At 35.7% G+C, this 13,915-nt stretch overlaps 2 protein-coding genes across 2 annotated transcripts; one reads left to right on the forward strand and one right to left on the reverse strand.

Annotated features, from left to right (window-relative positions):
• The first annotated feature begins 823 nt into the window (after window positions 1-823).
• Window positions 824-5,010, forward strand: pnpo (pyridoxamine 5'-phosphate oxidase). Its single transcript, XM_042508508.1, is given in 9 exon segments — window positions 824-1,028; window positions 1,031-1,053; window positions 2,333-2,457; window positions 2,548-2,650; window positions 3,375-3,428; window positions 3,522-3,615; window positions 3,618-3,649; window positions 3,732-3,802; window positions 4,566-5,010. Coding segments are annotated over 9 exon segments (873 nt in total). The 3' UTR covers window positions 4,732-5,010.
• Window positions 5,011-7,825: 2,815 nt separating this feature from the next.
• Window positions 7,826-13,402, reverse strand: prr15lb (proline rich 15 like b). The gene is made up of 2 exons (XM_042508519.1): window positions 13,272-13,402; window positions 7,826-8,368 (listed from the first exon to the last, which is right to left on the reverse strand). The coding sequence occupies exon 2, from the start codon at window positions 8,339-8,341 to the stop codon at window positions 8,003-8,005; it is 339 nt and encodes a 112-aa protein (XP_042364453.1). The 5' UTR covers window positions 8,342-8,368; window positions 13,272-13,402; the 3' UTR covers window positions 7,826-8,002.
• Between the last annotated feature and the right edge of the window lie 513 nt (window positions 13,403-13,915).

Below are 13,915 nucleotides of genomic sequence, written 5' to 3' on the forward strand. Positions count from 1 at the left end.
TTTTTTCCTACCCGTTTAGCGCTAAGTCCCGCCTTACTGAGCTGTGATTGGTCGTCTACACCGACTGGAGCCGTTCATTGGCTTAGAGAATCATGGTCTACGATGTTCAGAAACAACCTTTTATTTTATTTTTTATTTTTATTTCATAACATTTTATTGAATTAACAGTTCCCTTTCTTTTATAACATTTTATTTATTTTATTTTGCATTTAATCTTGTAACATTTTATTGAATTTTACTTTTTATTTCATATTTTACTGTATAAGATTTTAGTTATTTTATAAGATTTTATTTCAGTTTTTGATTTTATGTTATTTACACTGCATAAAAAATACAAATGTTCCAATCGATTTTTGTACAAATCAATCATACATCTTGTTGTTGCATTTCACTTCATACATATCTTCTTATTACAAAACATGAAACGCTAAAAATTGTGAAGTGCATACATTAATCTAAAATAGTTTTAGCCTTTTTTAAAAAAAAAAAAAAAAAAATGTAGTACAGCTTTAAAACATCGTTTAAGATTGAGTGTAATGTGTTAATTGTATAAATAAATAAATTATTATGAATTCAAATAATTTTTTTGTGTATGACTTTTTAATTTATAAGCAAATTTCGTCTGTAAATGTTTGGATTTATTTTGTGTATATTTTTAAAAATGTTTTTATTTTAATATTATTATTATTGTTATTTATTATTAATAATGATAATCGTCAATAGTGTCACTCGTGTCGTTGGCGGAAATTAAGGAAAATAGTCAGGTGTATTAGCCAATCACAGCACAGCAAGGGCGGGACTTGGCGCAAAGCGGGTGGGAAAAATGCGCTGTTACGTCAGCGTGAGTTTGATAACGAGTATGAGGCGCATACTCAGTGTGAATTTCTTATTGAAGTGGCAGATCGGTTTATTTGCCAGGAATCCCCCGGTTCATGCCTCTGTGACAGCAGGTCAACACCGCGTGTGCGCGCTGAATCTCTGCAGGAAGTCATCGAGTGAGCGAGCAAACATGGACCTGAGTGACATGAGGAGAAATACAAAGGAGATGAGGAGGTGAGTGCAAGCCAGAGGGCTGTGTGAGGAGGAAAAGCACTGAGTGATATAACTGTACTACTGTCCTGTGAAGGTAACTGCGAGGTTAAAATGATATCAGTGCAATGACAGGTGTGCAAATACTGCAGCGTGCACTGTTTTTAATCTAACCTGGTGGCTCTGAATTCAGCACGAGATAAAGCATGAATCTTGGTTTTAATGCTCAACATATGTGTCAGACCTTGAATTTGACTTTTGGCCTGTACAACCTTTATTTAAAAAAAAAAACCCCAAACGATCACAGAGGAGTCATTTAAAGATACTGAAGCTGGTTGGTGCAGTCATTTAAGGCTTGCATGAGGTTTATGTAAGAATATCATGGTGTGAGCAGCAGGGGCGTCTCCAGGTTTTCAGGGAATTGGGGGCTTAAAGTGGACTTCTGATTGGGGTCCTTGGTGATTCTGGTACCTTATTTACCCTGAAAAATTAAAAATTATGTTGTGCTAACTGTAGTCACTGTCGGATAGAAAATTTGAAAATTAGCAAACTTGTTCATTTCTGTTGTCATTTTTAGCCGTAACCGTGGAATTAAAAAGTATATAGTCAAAAATCTCGGCGAAAAAACATATTTTATCCACCTAAAAAAATCAATCTTCTCTGCATTACCTGTTTGCTCTATATTGTATTTATTTTACCTTTTTTTGGGTGATTTTTAAAGAATACTTCAATGCCAAGGGCCCGTCCAAAAAATAAAATCACACCTGTAGAAATGTAAAAAACAGAAATTATCGTTGGATTTTCACATTTCACACAGTCCTTAAACACGTAACAGTGGACAAACACCTCATGTATTTTTCCTGAGTCACTTAGGAAGGTTAAAGGAAAAAACTGTAGTTTTGGGGAGGATTAAAAAAAACAGTCACACCTGTCCTCTTTGATAAATTAAGAACAGTCCCTAGGGCCTATTATTGCTTTTGAAAAAAATGATATCCCAGGCCTAACGAGGCCACTGGTCCGGTTCCAGTGTTGGAGCTGATATTTAGATCCTTCACTTGTGTAAAAATACAAAAGGTGAAAACACTGCGGAAAAAAACTCCACCACAAGTAAAAGTCCTGCATTCAGACCCAAACATACATGTAGTGTATCAGCAAAATGTACTTTTTGTGCAGTAAAATGTTTCCTGTTAACGTTTAACCATTATATCTAATGTTTTACGTAATATTATTACTGCTGCATTATTGTGCATGTTTTCACATTTTTCTCAGAGTATTCACATATGATTGATTATTTTGTTGACAGTGCTTTGAGGAGAGTCAGCTCGCATCTCTGGACCCGATCAAACAGTTTGGAAACTGGTTCGATCAGGCAACAAAGTGCCCTGAAATCGGAGAGGCAAATGCAATGTGCATCGCCACTGCAACCAAGTAAGCAGCACGGGCTGTTGAAATGAAATGTTTTTTTGTTTTTTTGTTTTTTTTCACTAATGATAACCTGGTGTGTGTCTGTCTGTGCAGAGATGGACATCCGTCTGCTCGTATGGTCCTCCTGAAGGGTTACAGCCACGAAGGTTTCCGGTTTTTTTTTACCAACTATGAGAGCAGAAAAGGTTCTGAGCTGGTGAGTGACTGTTTCTGTGACTGTCATACAGCGACTTTTCAGGCTCTCTGTGACCTTAAAGTGGTGATTGTAGATAGATAGAGATGATTTATTAATACTTTACAGGAAATAATATTTGTTACAGCAGTTCTTTCCTAACATAAAAGCACGTCTGTAATTATCCACAGAAAAAAAACCTTAAAAATAAATTACTACACTATATATAATAATAAAAATGTTTTTAAAAATTACTACACTATGCTATATAAATACTAAATAACAATATTAATAAAAATTAAATAAAAATAAATTACTACACTATGCTATTTAAATACTAAAAAAAATAAATATAAATTAAAAATAAGTTATTACACTGCTGTATAAATACTAGAAAATAAAAAATAAGTTACTACATTATCTGAAATGAATACTAAAATATAAAAATATCCAATAATAATAATAAATACTAATTAAAAAACAGTGGTTATTTAACAGAAGTCTAATGGCAGCTGGCAGTCTTTCTGTAGCGTTCAGATTATTCTCTGATTTTGTAGTGCATCAGTTTTAAATGTCATAAAATTAAAAGATTGCTTTATTTCTATTCATATCTTCTTTCGTATTGTTTGGATACATTTTTCAAATATATGTATTGCATTAATTATTGATAATGTTATGACCTCATGTGTTAGTGCTTTTGCAGGTCAAGTTTTTCCTTTATGTATTAATGTCTCATTTTTGTCCACAGGAGAGTAATCCATATGCATGTCTGGTTTTCTACTGGGAACCTCTCAACAGACAGGTCAGCATCTTTCATGTGCTCATCAAATCCTGTCTAATGTTTATTAGATTTTCCCACAAAAATATGTTCATTATTATTCATTCTGATACGCAGATTCGTATTGAGGGCGCCGTGGAGCGAATCCCCTTCCAGAGCTCCTGTGATTATTTCCACTCACGGCCAAAAAGCAGCCAGATCGGCGCTGTCGTGAGCGACAAAGCACTCTGGTTCCCAACAGAGACGTAAGAATCAAACCTTTACTGCATTATGTAGATGAATACTTAAAAACTGAAGGCTCAATCTTTAATGTGTCTTTTGTTTTAGTATTTAAGGCAGAAAAATGCAGAACTGGAGGAGAAATACAAAGACACAGAGGTGCCAATGCCTGACTACTGGTGAGCTTTACTTTTTATTCTTTACATTAAATCAACCTCCAGAAATGTGAAAATATTGAAAAACTTTGGTACATTTTTATTGCAAGATTCAATATGTCTTCTTAAAGCAAAAGACAAGTTTTGCCTTTTTTGTCTCTTGTCTGTAATTTTTTTGTGGTGTTTCATTGGGTTTTTTGGGTTTTTTTGGGGTCATTTTGTGTGTTTTTTTTTGCTCTTGGCACTTGTTTTATATCACTTTGAGGTTATTTTGTGTCACTTGGTTGCTGTTTTGTATCACTTAAAGATACTTTTGTGTCTTTTTTGGTTATTTTGTGTTTTTTGGATGTTGTTTTGTGTCACTTTTAAGTTATTTTGTATCTTTTTTTGGTATTTAGTGGTCTTGGTCGATGTTTTCTGTCAGTTTGAGGATATTTTGTATCTCTTGGTAGTTGTTTTTTATCACTAAAGATTATTTTGTGTCTTTTTTGGTTATTTTTGAGTTTTTTTGGTTGTTTTGTATCACTTTGAAGTCATACTGTGTCTTTTTTGCTTCTTTTATATCTCTTTGCATTTCATTGTTGTCTTTTTCTGTCTCTTCTTGGTCATTTTGAGTTTACTCCTGGGTGATGCCTGTTAATTTTAGTGACATTTTTAGGTGAAGACCTGAACTCCATTTCATGATCAGGAATAAGCGTGGCACAAATCTCATCTAACTCTGAGCAAGAAAACTAATCCGTCTCCAGAAGAGCTTTCGTTAATATTCCTCACTGTTCTTCGTTATCAGGGGCGGCTACATTGTGAAGCCTTTCCACATCGAGTTCTGGCAGGGTCAAACCAACAGACTGCACGACCGCATCGTCTTCACCAGGCCGAAGGACGGAGAGTCTGAGCTGGGGGAGTTTCAGCACGCCGCAGAGGGGGGCTGGGTGTACCAGCGACTGTCCCCGTGAGAAGCACCTCAACTGACTGTCGCTTTCAGGAACTCATCTCTAGATCTCTAGGTACTGACAAAAACCACTGATGTGGACTCAGCAGCTGCTGCCGTGTGTAGGATTTATCAGCAAGCCAAACGTTGTCGTGTCGTCTTTTTGTTCTCGATGTTAGAACACATTTTTCAGTGTTGACTGTGAGATATGACCCGACTGCACTGTACAGCTTTACATCCTGCGGGCATTATGAAACCAAAAGACGGCGTGAGGGTTAAAGAGAGCAAACTCCAGCTGGTTGTGTCCAACAATGATTGACGATGGTTATTCAACAGAGTTAACCTTTAGACGCGGAGACGGTGTCCTGTGTCTTAAAAAGCTCAATCTGTGCACTAACGGTCCACTTCAACAGTTTACTCATTGAAGAAACTTTGTGGTCTGTTTTCAGTGTTGAAATAGTTGGTAACACTTGATTTTATAGGTCTGTAATTTCACAAGTTCCAAGAAATTTTATCACAAAGTAATTTACAGGGCAACCTCGTTATCGGTCTGATGATTTAGGATGTATCTAATATCCAGTATTTTAGGGGTTGCAGGGCCGCAAAGTGATTTCTAGGACAAGACTTCCTTTTTCATGCTCTGATTATTGTTTACAGTTTAATTAGCAACTTGAGACGCATCCAGACACCAGTTTGGCTAATCTCCGTAAGCAGAAATCCGCATATAAATGCAGATAGATAATTAAAAAAAACGAAATCAGGTTCCAAGGATACATTTCGGTCAGTGTTTTTGCCTTTTTTACTCTCCACATAGACTGTTTTATAATAAACTGACCACCAGGTGTCTTTATTCTCTATTATTTGTTCTTGGAAAGTGCTAAATTAGTTTCTGTAAAACTGACATTAGACAAAATTCACATTGCTGTGGAAGAACCCGAGTCGCCGAGCTCGTACTTAAGATTGTTGAGGTGATGTTAATACTTTGAAACCTGGATCGACATCAGTTTTTTTGCATTTAGATGCCTCTTACAAGCCGTTTTAACCCTTTTAAATTTGAGTAATTGCATTGATTTCTTTCAGAAATGTGGAGTGAAACGCAGTGAACACCTTGGCAAGAAATGTCACACAAATTGCAAGAAATTAGTAGTATGTGACAAGAAAATGACCTGAAAATTAATTTTAAAAACATGTAATTGTTACAAAAAAATGGGAAAAATTACAAGAACACTATCTTTCTTATTTTTATTATATATTTCTAATTCTGTAACAGATTTTTTTTTCTCAGCACATTTTCACGTCCTTCTCTTTTTTGTTATATTATATTATGTTTTTTTTCCAGTAAAGATTTTTTAACAATTTTTTTTCAAATTTTTGGGAAATTTTTTTTGTTTTTGTTTTTTTTGTCGCTTGTTCCCTCGACCCAATGTTTATGAGCATAGTTAAATGAAGGTCCTCAGGTTTCAGAGGGTTAACACTTGATTTAAATCAATTAATTGGAAGTGTATTGAATGACTGTCTCAATTTTCCTTAATAATAATTACTAGATTAAAAACAAGATATATATCTACGTCTTTCTCGGGAATCAAAGCGAACCATCAGAGCCATAAAATACCGTGTTACTTAATTATTGTGGGTTAAATTCATCGTGGATTGACTGTAGCAGTGCTGGGTCTAACTGCCTTTTAACGAGATTAAAAGAGCTCCAAATTTGAATTGTGCCAACTATGATGTGTTTTACGTCTTGTACTATGAGATTGTTGTTAATTGTTTACTTTTGACTTGAATTAACGGTGAAATTAGAGCCAGAAATAAAGTTTATTTTGTAACTGAGGACTATGTGCGTGTTTGGCCAGCAGATGTCAGCAGCAGCAAACTTTCAAACATCAAATATTCACAAAACTGAATAACTTATAGACTCAAAAGACAAACTAAATATTAAAAACTACCAGCTGCTGAGTAGTGGATTTGTCTTGAGTGATTAGTGTGTGAGGTGATGTAAGGAATTATAAAATGCAGAAGCTGCGTATCAAGTGTCGGTGTCTGCTTTCTGTTGCCATGTCAACAAAACCGGCACACACAGGCTCAGGTGAAAAAACAGACTCGTCTCTGTCACCTGAAACCGAGATTAACACGCTAAGTCGCTTAAATCATTCATGTACACGTCCCGATGGTTGTGACATGCCTTCCTGCACAAATACAACACACTCTTTTTATATCAACTCTTCTTACATTTATTAAAAACTTTTTTTTTGCTTTAGGATTCCAGAGAAGAAAACATAAACAGCATTTTGTTAATTTATTTGCGTCCACAAGATATCAAAATCAAGTTTCTACACTATAAAATCTGACAAGTTAAAGCCACTTAAAATAATCTTGGAGACCGATTGTCCTAAAAAAGAAAAGTAAATACAACTCTTAATCTTATTTTATGTTTACTTCTTATCAAATAATTAAGTTTACTTAAAATTCAGATGTATAACTTACATTTGTGAAGTTGTAGCAACTTAAGAATGACAAGTAAAATGACCTTGTTCAGTTTAATTGTTAATTACTTCAGTAAACCAAGTTAGTCTGACTTAATTTTTTGCTTATAAATAATTTACAATTTATAATTTATGATTGTTTATAGTGATGATGATAATAATATCACAGAAAATCTGGTTTACTGAATTTGATAAAACTCAAAAAGGTTAGTTTAATAAGTTGTTGTTTTTAAGTTGCAACAATTTCACAAAATTAATTAAATATAATTCAGTTTTGTGTAAACTTAACAGAGATGAAGTAAAGTAAATTACGATTAATAGTAATATTTACCAACATTTTTCAGGCAATCGGTTTCCTAGATTTTTTTTAAAGTAAATTAAAGTCTTTATAGTTCATTAGCTTTGGTCATAAAAACATATTAAAAATTGACAGTGCTTTGTTGCACTGCATGTTTCTTTTTGTGTATCGATTTGTTTAATACATAAAAAAGAAGTATAATTCAAAAAAAAAAACATCTACATCCATAACAATAAAAATAAAAATTTACAGTAATGTTCATTCATCAGGATGTTTGCACGAGGTTCGGCAGAGGGCGGAGATAAATAACAACAGAGAGAAAACGAGACATAATAAAAATGTCTCCAGTTTGTTTAATGGTTTGCTGATACCAGTTTGTGTGTTTAACTGGGAGTCCATTGATTCCAGTATCAGGGTGGGTGTGGTCGTCTGCTGCACATGCAGAGCCACATGGTTGTGTTTATTTTCATTTAAGCTTTTACAATTATGACACGTGTGATCGAGTATGTTTGGTGCTATTTGTCAGGTTTCTTTTTATGGTTCTCGTCACTGAGGTTGTGCTCTGAGAACAGATTCGGGTTCTCGGACAGCGAGGCGCGAACCTTCTTCTTCTCTTTGAAGCGTCCGGAGTGGGACACCTTGACGTGGCGGCCCTTGGTGGCAGATTTGTCCACGATCTTCTCCAGCCTGGCACTGAACTGGCTGTCCATGCTGTGGTCCGCAGGGGGGCTGCTGGTCGAGTGGTCTTTGTTTCCCGTGTTGCTGCCATACTCAGCCGGGATCTCGTACAGGACTTTGGATTCAGATTTCTTCTTGCGGGAGAAGGTCAGCTTCCACCAGCTTGGTTCGGCCATGGCACCAACGGAGACTGGAGGACAGACCTGAGGGACACAGAGCACATACTGATCACTGTGGACAACACAACGTTATTATCGACCATGATAATATTTTTAACTTTGAGAAGGTTCAGGTCACGTCCCCCTTAAATATTTAGAGCCATGGTCTGAGACAGTGGGCCCCTTGGACACAGATAAGGAAAGACCACCTTGTCTTCAAGTCTAAGGGGCGAGACATGAAGACTTTGTGGTGGTTTTGCCTCTTTTTATTGCTTTGCGTGTCTAAGTAGTCATAATGCATTTTGCTTATGTTTTGCATCTCCTTCTGCTCGATTTTGTGGCTCCTTGTCATTGTTTTGTATCTTTTTGCGATGAATTTATGTCTCCTTGTAGTTTTGCATCTCCTTCTGGTTGTTTTGTGTCTCTTTGGGCTGATTTTGTGTCTCCTTGTGGTCATTTTGTGTCTTTTTGAGATAATTTTATGTTTCCATGTGGTAGTTTTGCATCTCTGCCTGGTCATTTTGTGTCTCTTTGTAGTCGTTTTGTGTCTCTGACATAAATTTATGTCTCCTTTTGGTAGTTTTGTGTGTCAGGACGGGACTCACTTTATTAATCCCCAAGGAGGAAAAAAACATGCAGCATGTAAACAAAAACACAGACAGATTTTTCTGGCATTTGTTTGACATCATTTTCTTTCTCTTTTTCTTTTAAAAAGATTTTCTAGTAACTTTTTACAAACTTCTTGTTCATTTTTGACCATTTCTTGTGAAGTTGCTTGTTGCCTCCCCACGTTTTAGAAAGAAACCAAGCCAATTTGCTCAGGTTTGAAAGGGTTAAAGTAGCAGATATAAGTAGCATAACATTGCACTTAAGTAGGCCTGCAGTACAAACTTTGGCTTTAAATCATTTCATGATTTGATGTGCAAAATTAAACATGTTTTTAAGGTGATGTCTGGTTATTGATCTGCAGGTCGCCCTCACTAAAGAACAGCTGTATCAGACAGAAACGGCGGCTGTTCATCGTCTCTGTGAGTAATATGTGTAACCAAACGGGGCGGAGGACACCTGACACTCTGCACTCAGCTGATAAATTAATGAGAAACTGAAGAGTATCCTCTGTCCCTCCACCATGTGATCTGATATGAAGTCAGAGGAAAAGACGGATGAGGAAGCAGGCTGCTGTCTTTAATCTGAAGCAGGAGCTCAGAAACACGTTATATAACGGCGACGTGAAGCAGAATCTGTGATCAGCATCACAGAGCGACCTCTGGATTATCTATCACTTCACTGGAAGTCACATTTATTGATTTATGCAGGCACACAGTTTCCTGACAGTCATATTTCTAAAATAACTTCCTCATGATGTTTTTTTAATCATAAACAGGTTTATGACACGCTGTAAAAATGTCATATAAACAGGCCTTCTTAATTCAAGGTCTGCTCACTTCAAGAGCTCTTATCCAAATCTTATTGTCCTCATGAGCAGGTGCAGCAAAAATGCCAAAAATATGAGAAGCTGCTGCTTTTCTTTGTCTCATATTGTCAATTTAATATTTTTGAAACGGTTTGGATTGTTGTTATGACATTTGATGAAGTCAGCTCGCACTTTAGGATATTGCAACAGGCAGTTTTCTATTATATACCGAATGATGAATCAAAAAGTGGGAGAAGAATTGCAAGATCAATAACTAAAACTATAACTATAACTATAACTATTGTCTCTCTCCACCCTGGATGTTTCTTTGTCAGTATCTCTACTCTGCAGATGTCTATCAGAGGCAAAAAGAAAATTCCCCCAATTTTAATATACCAGAAAATTGCCGGAAAATAAGCAAATAAATAAATAAAATAAAATAAAATAAAGAGAGAGCGGGTGAGAGAGACTGATCTCAAGAAAGTGCTTGAATAAAATACAATTTATTTGTTTGTAAAATTATTTTAAATAAGAATTATGAATATAGTTTTATATTTTCCTGGACATTTTCCTCTATTTTTTGATTAATCTCCCCACTTCTAACTTTCAATTCATTTTCTTGTTAACTATTACAATTTTTTTTTTCAATTTGCAGGACATTTAGCACTTAGCAAGTTGCTGGTTGCCTTTTTTCCCATGTTTTCAGAAGAAATCAAACCAATTTTATTCCACAGGTTAAAATGTTTGTGAAAGGCGTCTGAATGCAGCACAACAAAAATGGTTTAAAGGGTAAAAAAAATCTTCTTTTATCCTTATTTTTTTCCAAATCTTGTTTTTTTTATAACCAAATTATTTCAGCTACATTTGAGACAGGGATACACTTTGAACTGTAAATACAATATAAAGAGTATTGGAGTGAAAATGCAGCTTCTAAACCACATTTTATGAGTGTCAGAAACGCTTTATGAGGCCTGACAGGAAGCAAAGAAGCACTCTAACCCTCCTTTGGTGTGGTCATTTTATCATGTGGCACCTATGCAAATACACAGTGCGTGCCCTTTGCAGAGACACTCATCTGACTCTTATCTGCACCGTGTGATGTTTGGGCACCTGGCACGAACGAGGCCAGGTTCAGGAGAGACAGCGAGTAGGAAACAACTGATTTAATATTGTGATAGAGTCAGAATAGAAACAAGGAGGGACGTTTTATTACATAAGAGCTGTTGTGCTTCATTATTCTGGGAACTGGTGTTACTTTTTTGGCCTTGTTTCTCTTAATTGCACGTGTTTCAGAGCTGTTTACAGACGCTCAGGTGACAGGTAGTGTTTTCTGGCTGAATTTGGCAACATGGACGAAAAGACAGGTTTTTCTGAAACAAATGTTTGCAGAGCGTTTGCATCGCATTGTTGACTTTTTGTCGAACAGTTTCTGCAGAACAGGCAGCACTTTCACACTGTGCTAAGTTTGAGAACATAGCGGTACAACATGCACACATATTTCTTTTTTTTCGCATGTTTGACTTAGATGTGACCTTTGAGACAAAAAGCCCTGTTGACTCAAAGGAGGCCCTCCATAGTTCTCTTTAATAAGTCACCGTGTTTTCTGTTCTGTGTGGGTGAGCCGCTCTGCTCAGAGATCACAGCAGGAAGGGAATAGTTCGGAAATCACTAACCAGCTGCAAAGCCTTTCAATAGCACAATGTTTGAGCTGCAGAGAGCGAGAGGAGGCTCCAAGGGCACCGAGGACTGAGCTGCCCTCATAATTGAGCCGAAGGTTCATTAGATTCTCAGGTTTCCTCCCCGGTGCCAGCGTCGCTGTTGACCCGTGACAGCAAAGTTTAATGAGTTGATGAAGGTTTTTTTTTTTTCTTGATGTTTTATTTTAATCATTTGAAATGTGGAAAAAAAATGCTTGATTTCTGTCTAAAACATGGGAAGAAAAAGTGACCCAAAAATGAGCAAGAAATTGATTTTAAAAAATAAAATGAAATATTAAAAAAGTAAAAATAAAATAAAATGATAATAATAATAATAACAATAATAATAATAAAAATAATAATAAAAACAAAAGAAAAGACCTAGAGAAAAAAATACTTAAAAGCTATAATAATCTCTAAAATTATAAATAAAAAATGTTTTTTCTTGGCATTTTTCCTTAGTTTTTCTTTTTAAATTATTTTCTAAATCTACTTATTTCTTTTTCCCCATTTTTTTTTAAGGAAAAACAAACAATTTAGCCCAATTAGTTTAAAGGTTTAAGCACATGTAAACAATGTCCCAATGCAGCACAAGAAAAGTGATGTCAATCCACTGTATTGTTTTAACAAATACAGTAAATGCAATCATTAAAAACCACAATTTTAGTAAATACATATTATCTCTGTGTTGTTGTTGACATTATAACTTAGTTTTGGACTCGAGACTCAAAGTTTAGGACTAAAAACTTGACTTGAGACTTGAGAGCAAAGACTTGAGGCTTATTTGCAAAACAATGAGTCGGTCCCTCCTCGGTTATATCACCTTCACGACGTAGCTTGTAGCAAGAGTTAAAAAAGATATCTTCGTACAAAACAGTGTCACAACATCAAACATCACACAAACGACATCTGTGTTAAAAAATACCACATCTAAAACATAAAGCTATCGTTTATTTATATGATTTCTTACACCCTGTTTTCTAATATGTTACAAAGAAAAACATTAACATCCAAAAGACGTCCACACTGTAAAAATACACTATTTGCTTTATTTAAATTTTAAAAGCTGTGTCCAGGCTGCCTTAAAATTTGAGTTGACTGAATCTGAGACGACGAGTTGAGGACACTAGTTTTCTCAAACTTACAATTTTAAGGCAGCCTGGACACTGACTTTTTAAAGTTTTTAAACAAACTTTTAATTTTACAGTGAGCCACAGAGTATTTTTTTTTTTTTTTTTTTAATCAATCAGTAGATTTTTTTCCTGTTTCTGTTAAACATCCATAAACCATTATGATAGGTGCATATTTATTTATTTGGATATTGTCCTTATCTTCCTGATTTAAACATGAGTGATCCTATTGTTTTGCTTCAGTGTAAAGCTGTTATAAATAATGTAATAAAAAATTCATAAATTATCTAAAATTGACCAAGATGACATATTAAATGACTTGTTTGACAAATGTTCCAAATCCCCAAACATATTAAAGTAACTATAATTTAGGATGAGGAAAACCAACAAATTGTCTCATTTGACAACTGGGAACAAATATTTTTGCTTAAAAACGATTTGTTTTAGGCGTCATTGTTGCAGAATAATCAATTAAAAACACGAAGTTGTAAAAACACAAGGAACAATGGAACAATGGACAAGGAACATTGATTTTCTGATCACGTGTCGTCCTATGCCTATCACAGATAATGACCGTATTAGAGAATTTTCTAAAAATCATACCTATACTTTTAACTTTTCCTGGATGTAAACTGAAACAAATGTGCAGTATATAAAACCAGCTGCATTTTAGAGACATAAAGTATATTTAAAATGTGTTTTCTTACCTTTTTGATGACGAGTTTGAAGGATTTTCTCTCAGATGTGAAAGTGTCTCACCGCCATGCTTACAAACTCTTCACCTTCTCTGTTTTTAATTCTTCTTCTCAGGTGATCGTGCACAGGTGCAGCATCTCTCTCCCTCTGCAGCTCTCTCTCTCTCTCTCTGTGCTCTCCACTCGAGCACACACCCTCCTCAAACACACACACACACACACACACACACACACACCTAAAGCCTGCCCCTGCTAAGTGCAAGAGTGAGTAAATGTTGCAACCATGTGATTTAGTGAGGCCTCTCCTCAGGCCAACCCAGTCCACATCGAGATTACAGGCATCAGAGTGAACTTGAGAGGTGAGCTCGAGCTCTCCAAACTGCAGATAAAATTCCCTTTATCAGCCTCTCTCTAAAACCCCATCCCTGCCTTAATGTGGAATTTGGACGCAGAATAAAGCTTGAGTTTTCTCGTGCCTCGTTACACAACTCCGAGGCTCTAAATGTTCACCTGAATGAGGTGAGTGCCCCCGGTGTTTTGCATGCGTTGCGTAAAATCATAGACGGTGAATGGACGCTTACTTTGCAAGTTTGGTTTACATTCAAATGACCTGAAATTAGGCCACTGGAGAGGCTCTGCTGCAGGCATTTAATGGC

This window comes from Plectropomus leopardus, chromosome 19 (assembly GCF_008729295.1).
Source record: "Plectropomus leopardus isolate mb chromosome 19, YSFRI_Pleo_2.0, whole genome shotgun sequence".
NCBI classification, from domain to species: Eukaryota; Metazoa; Chordata; class Actinopteri; order Perciformes; family Serranidae; genus Plectropomus; species Plectropomus leopardus.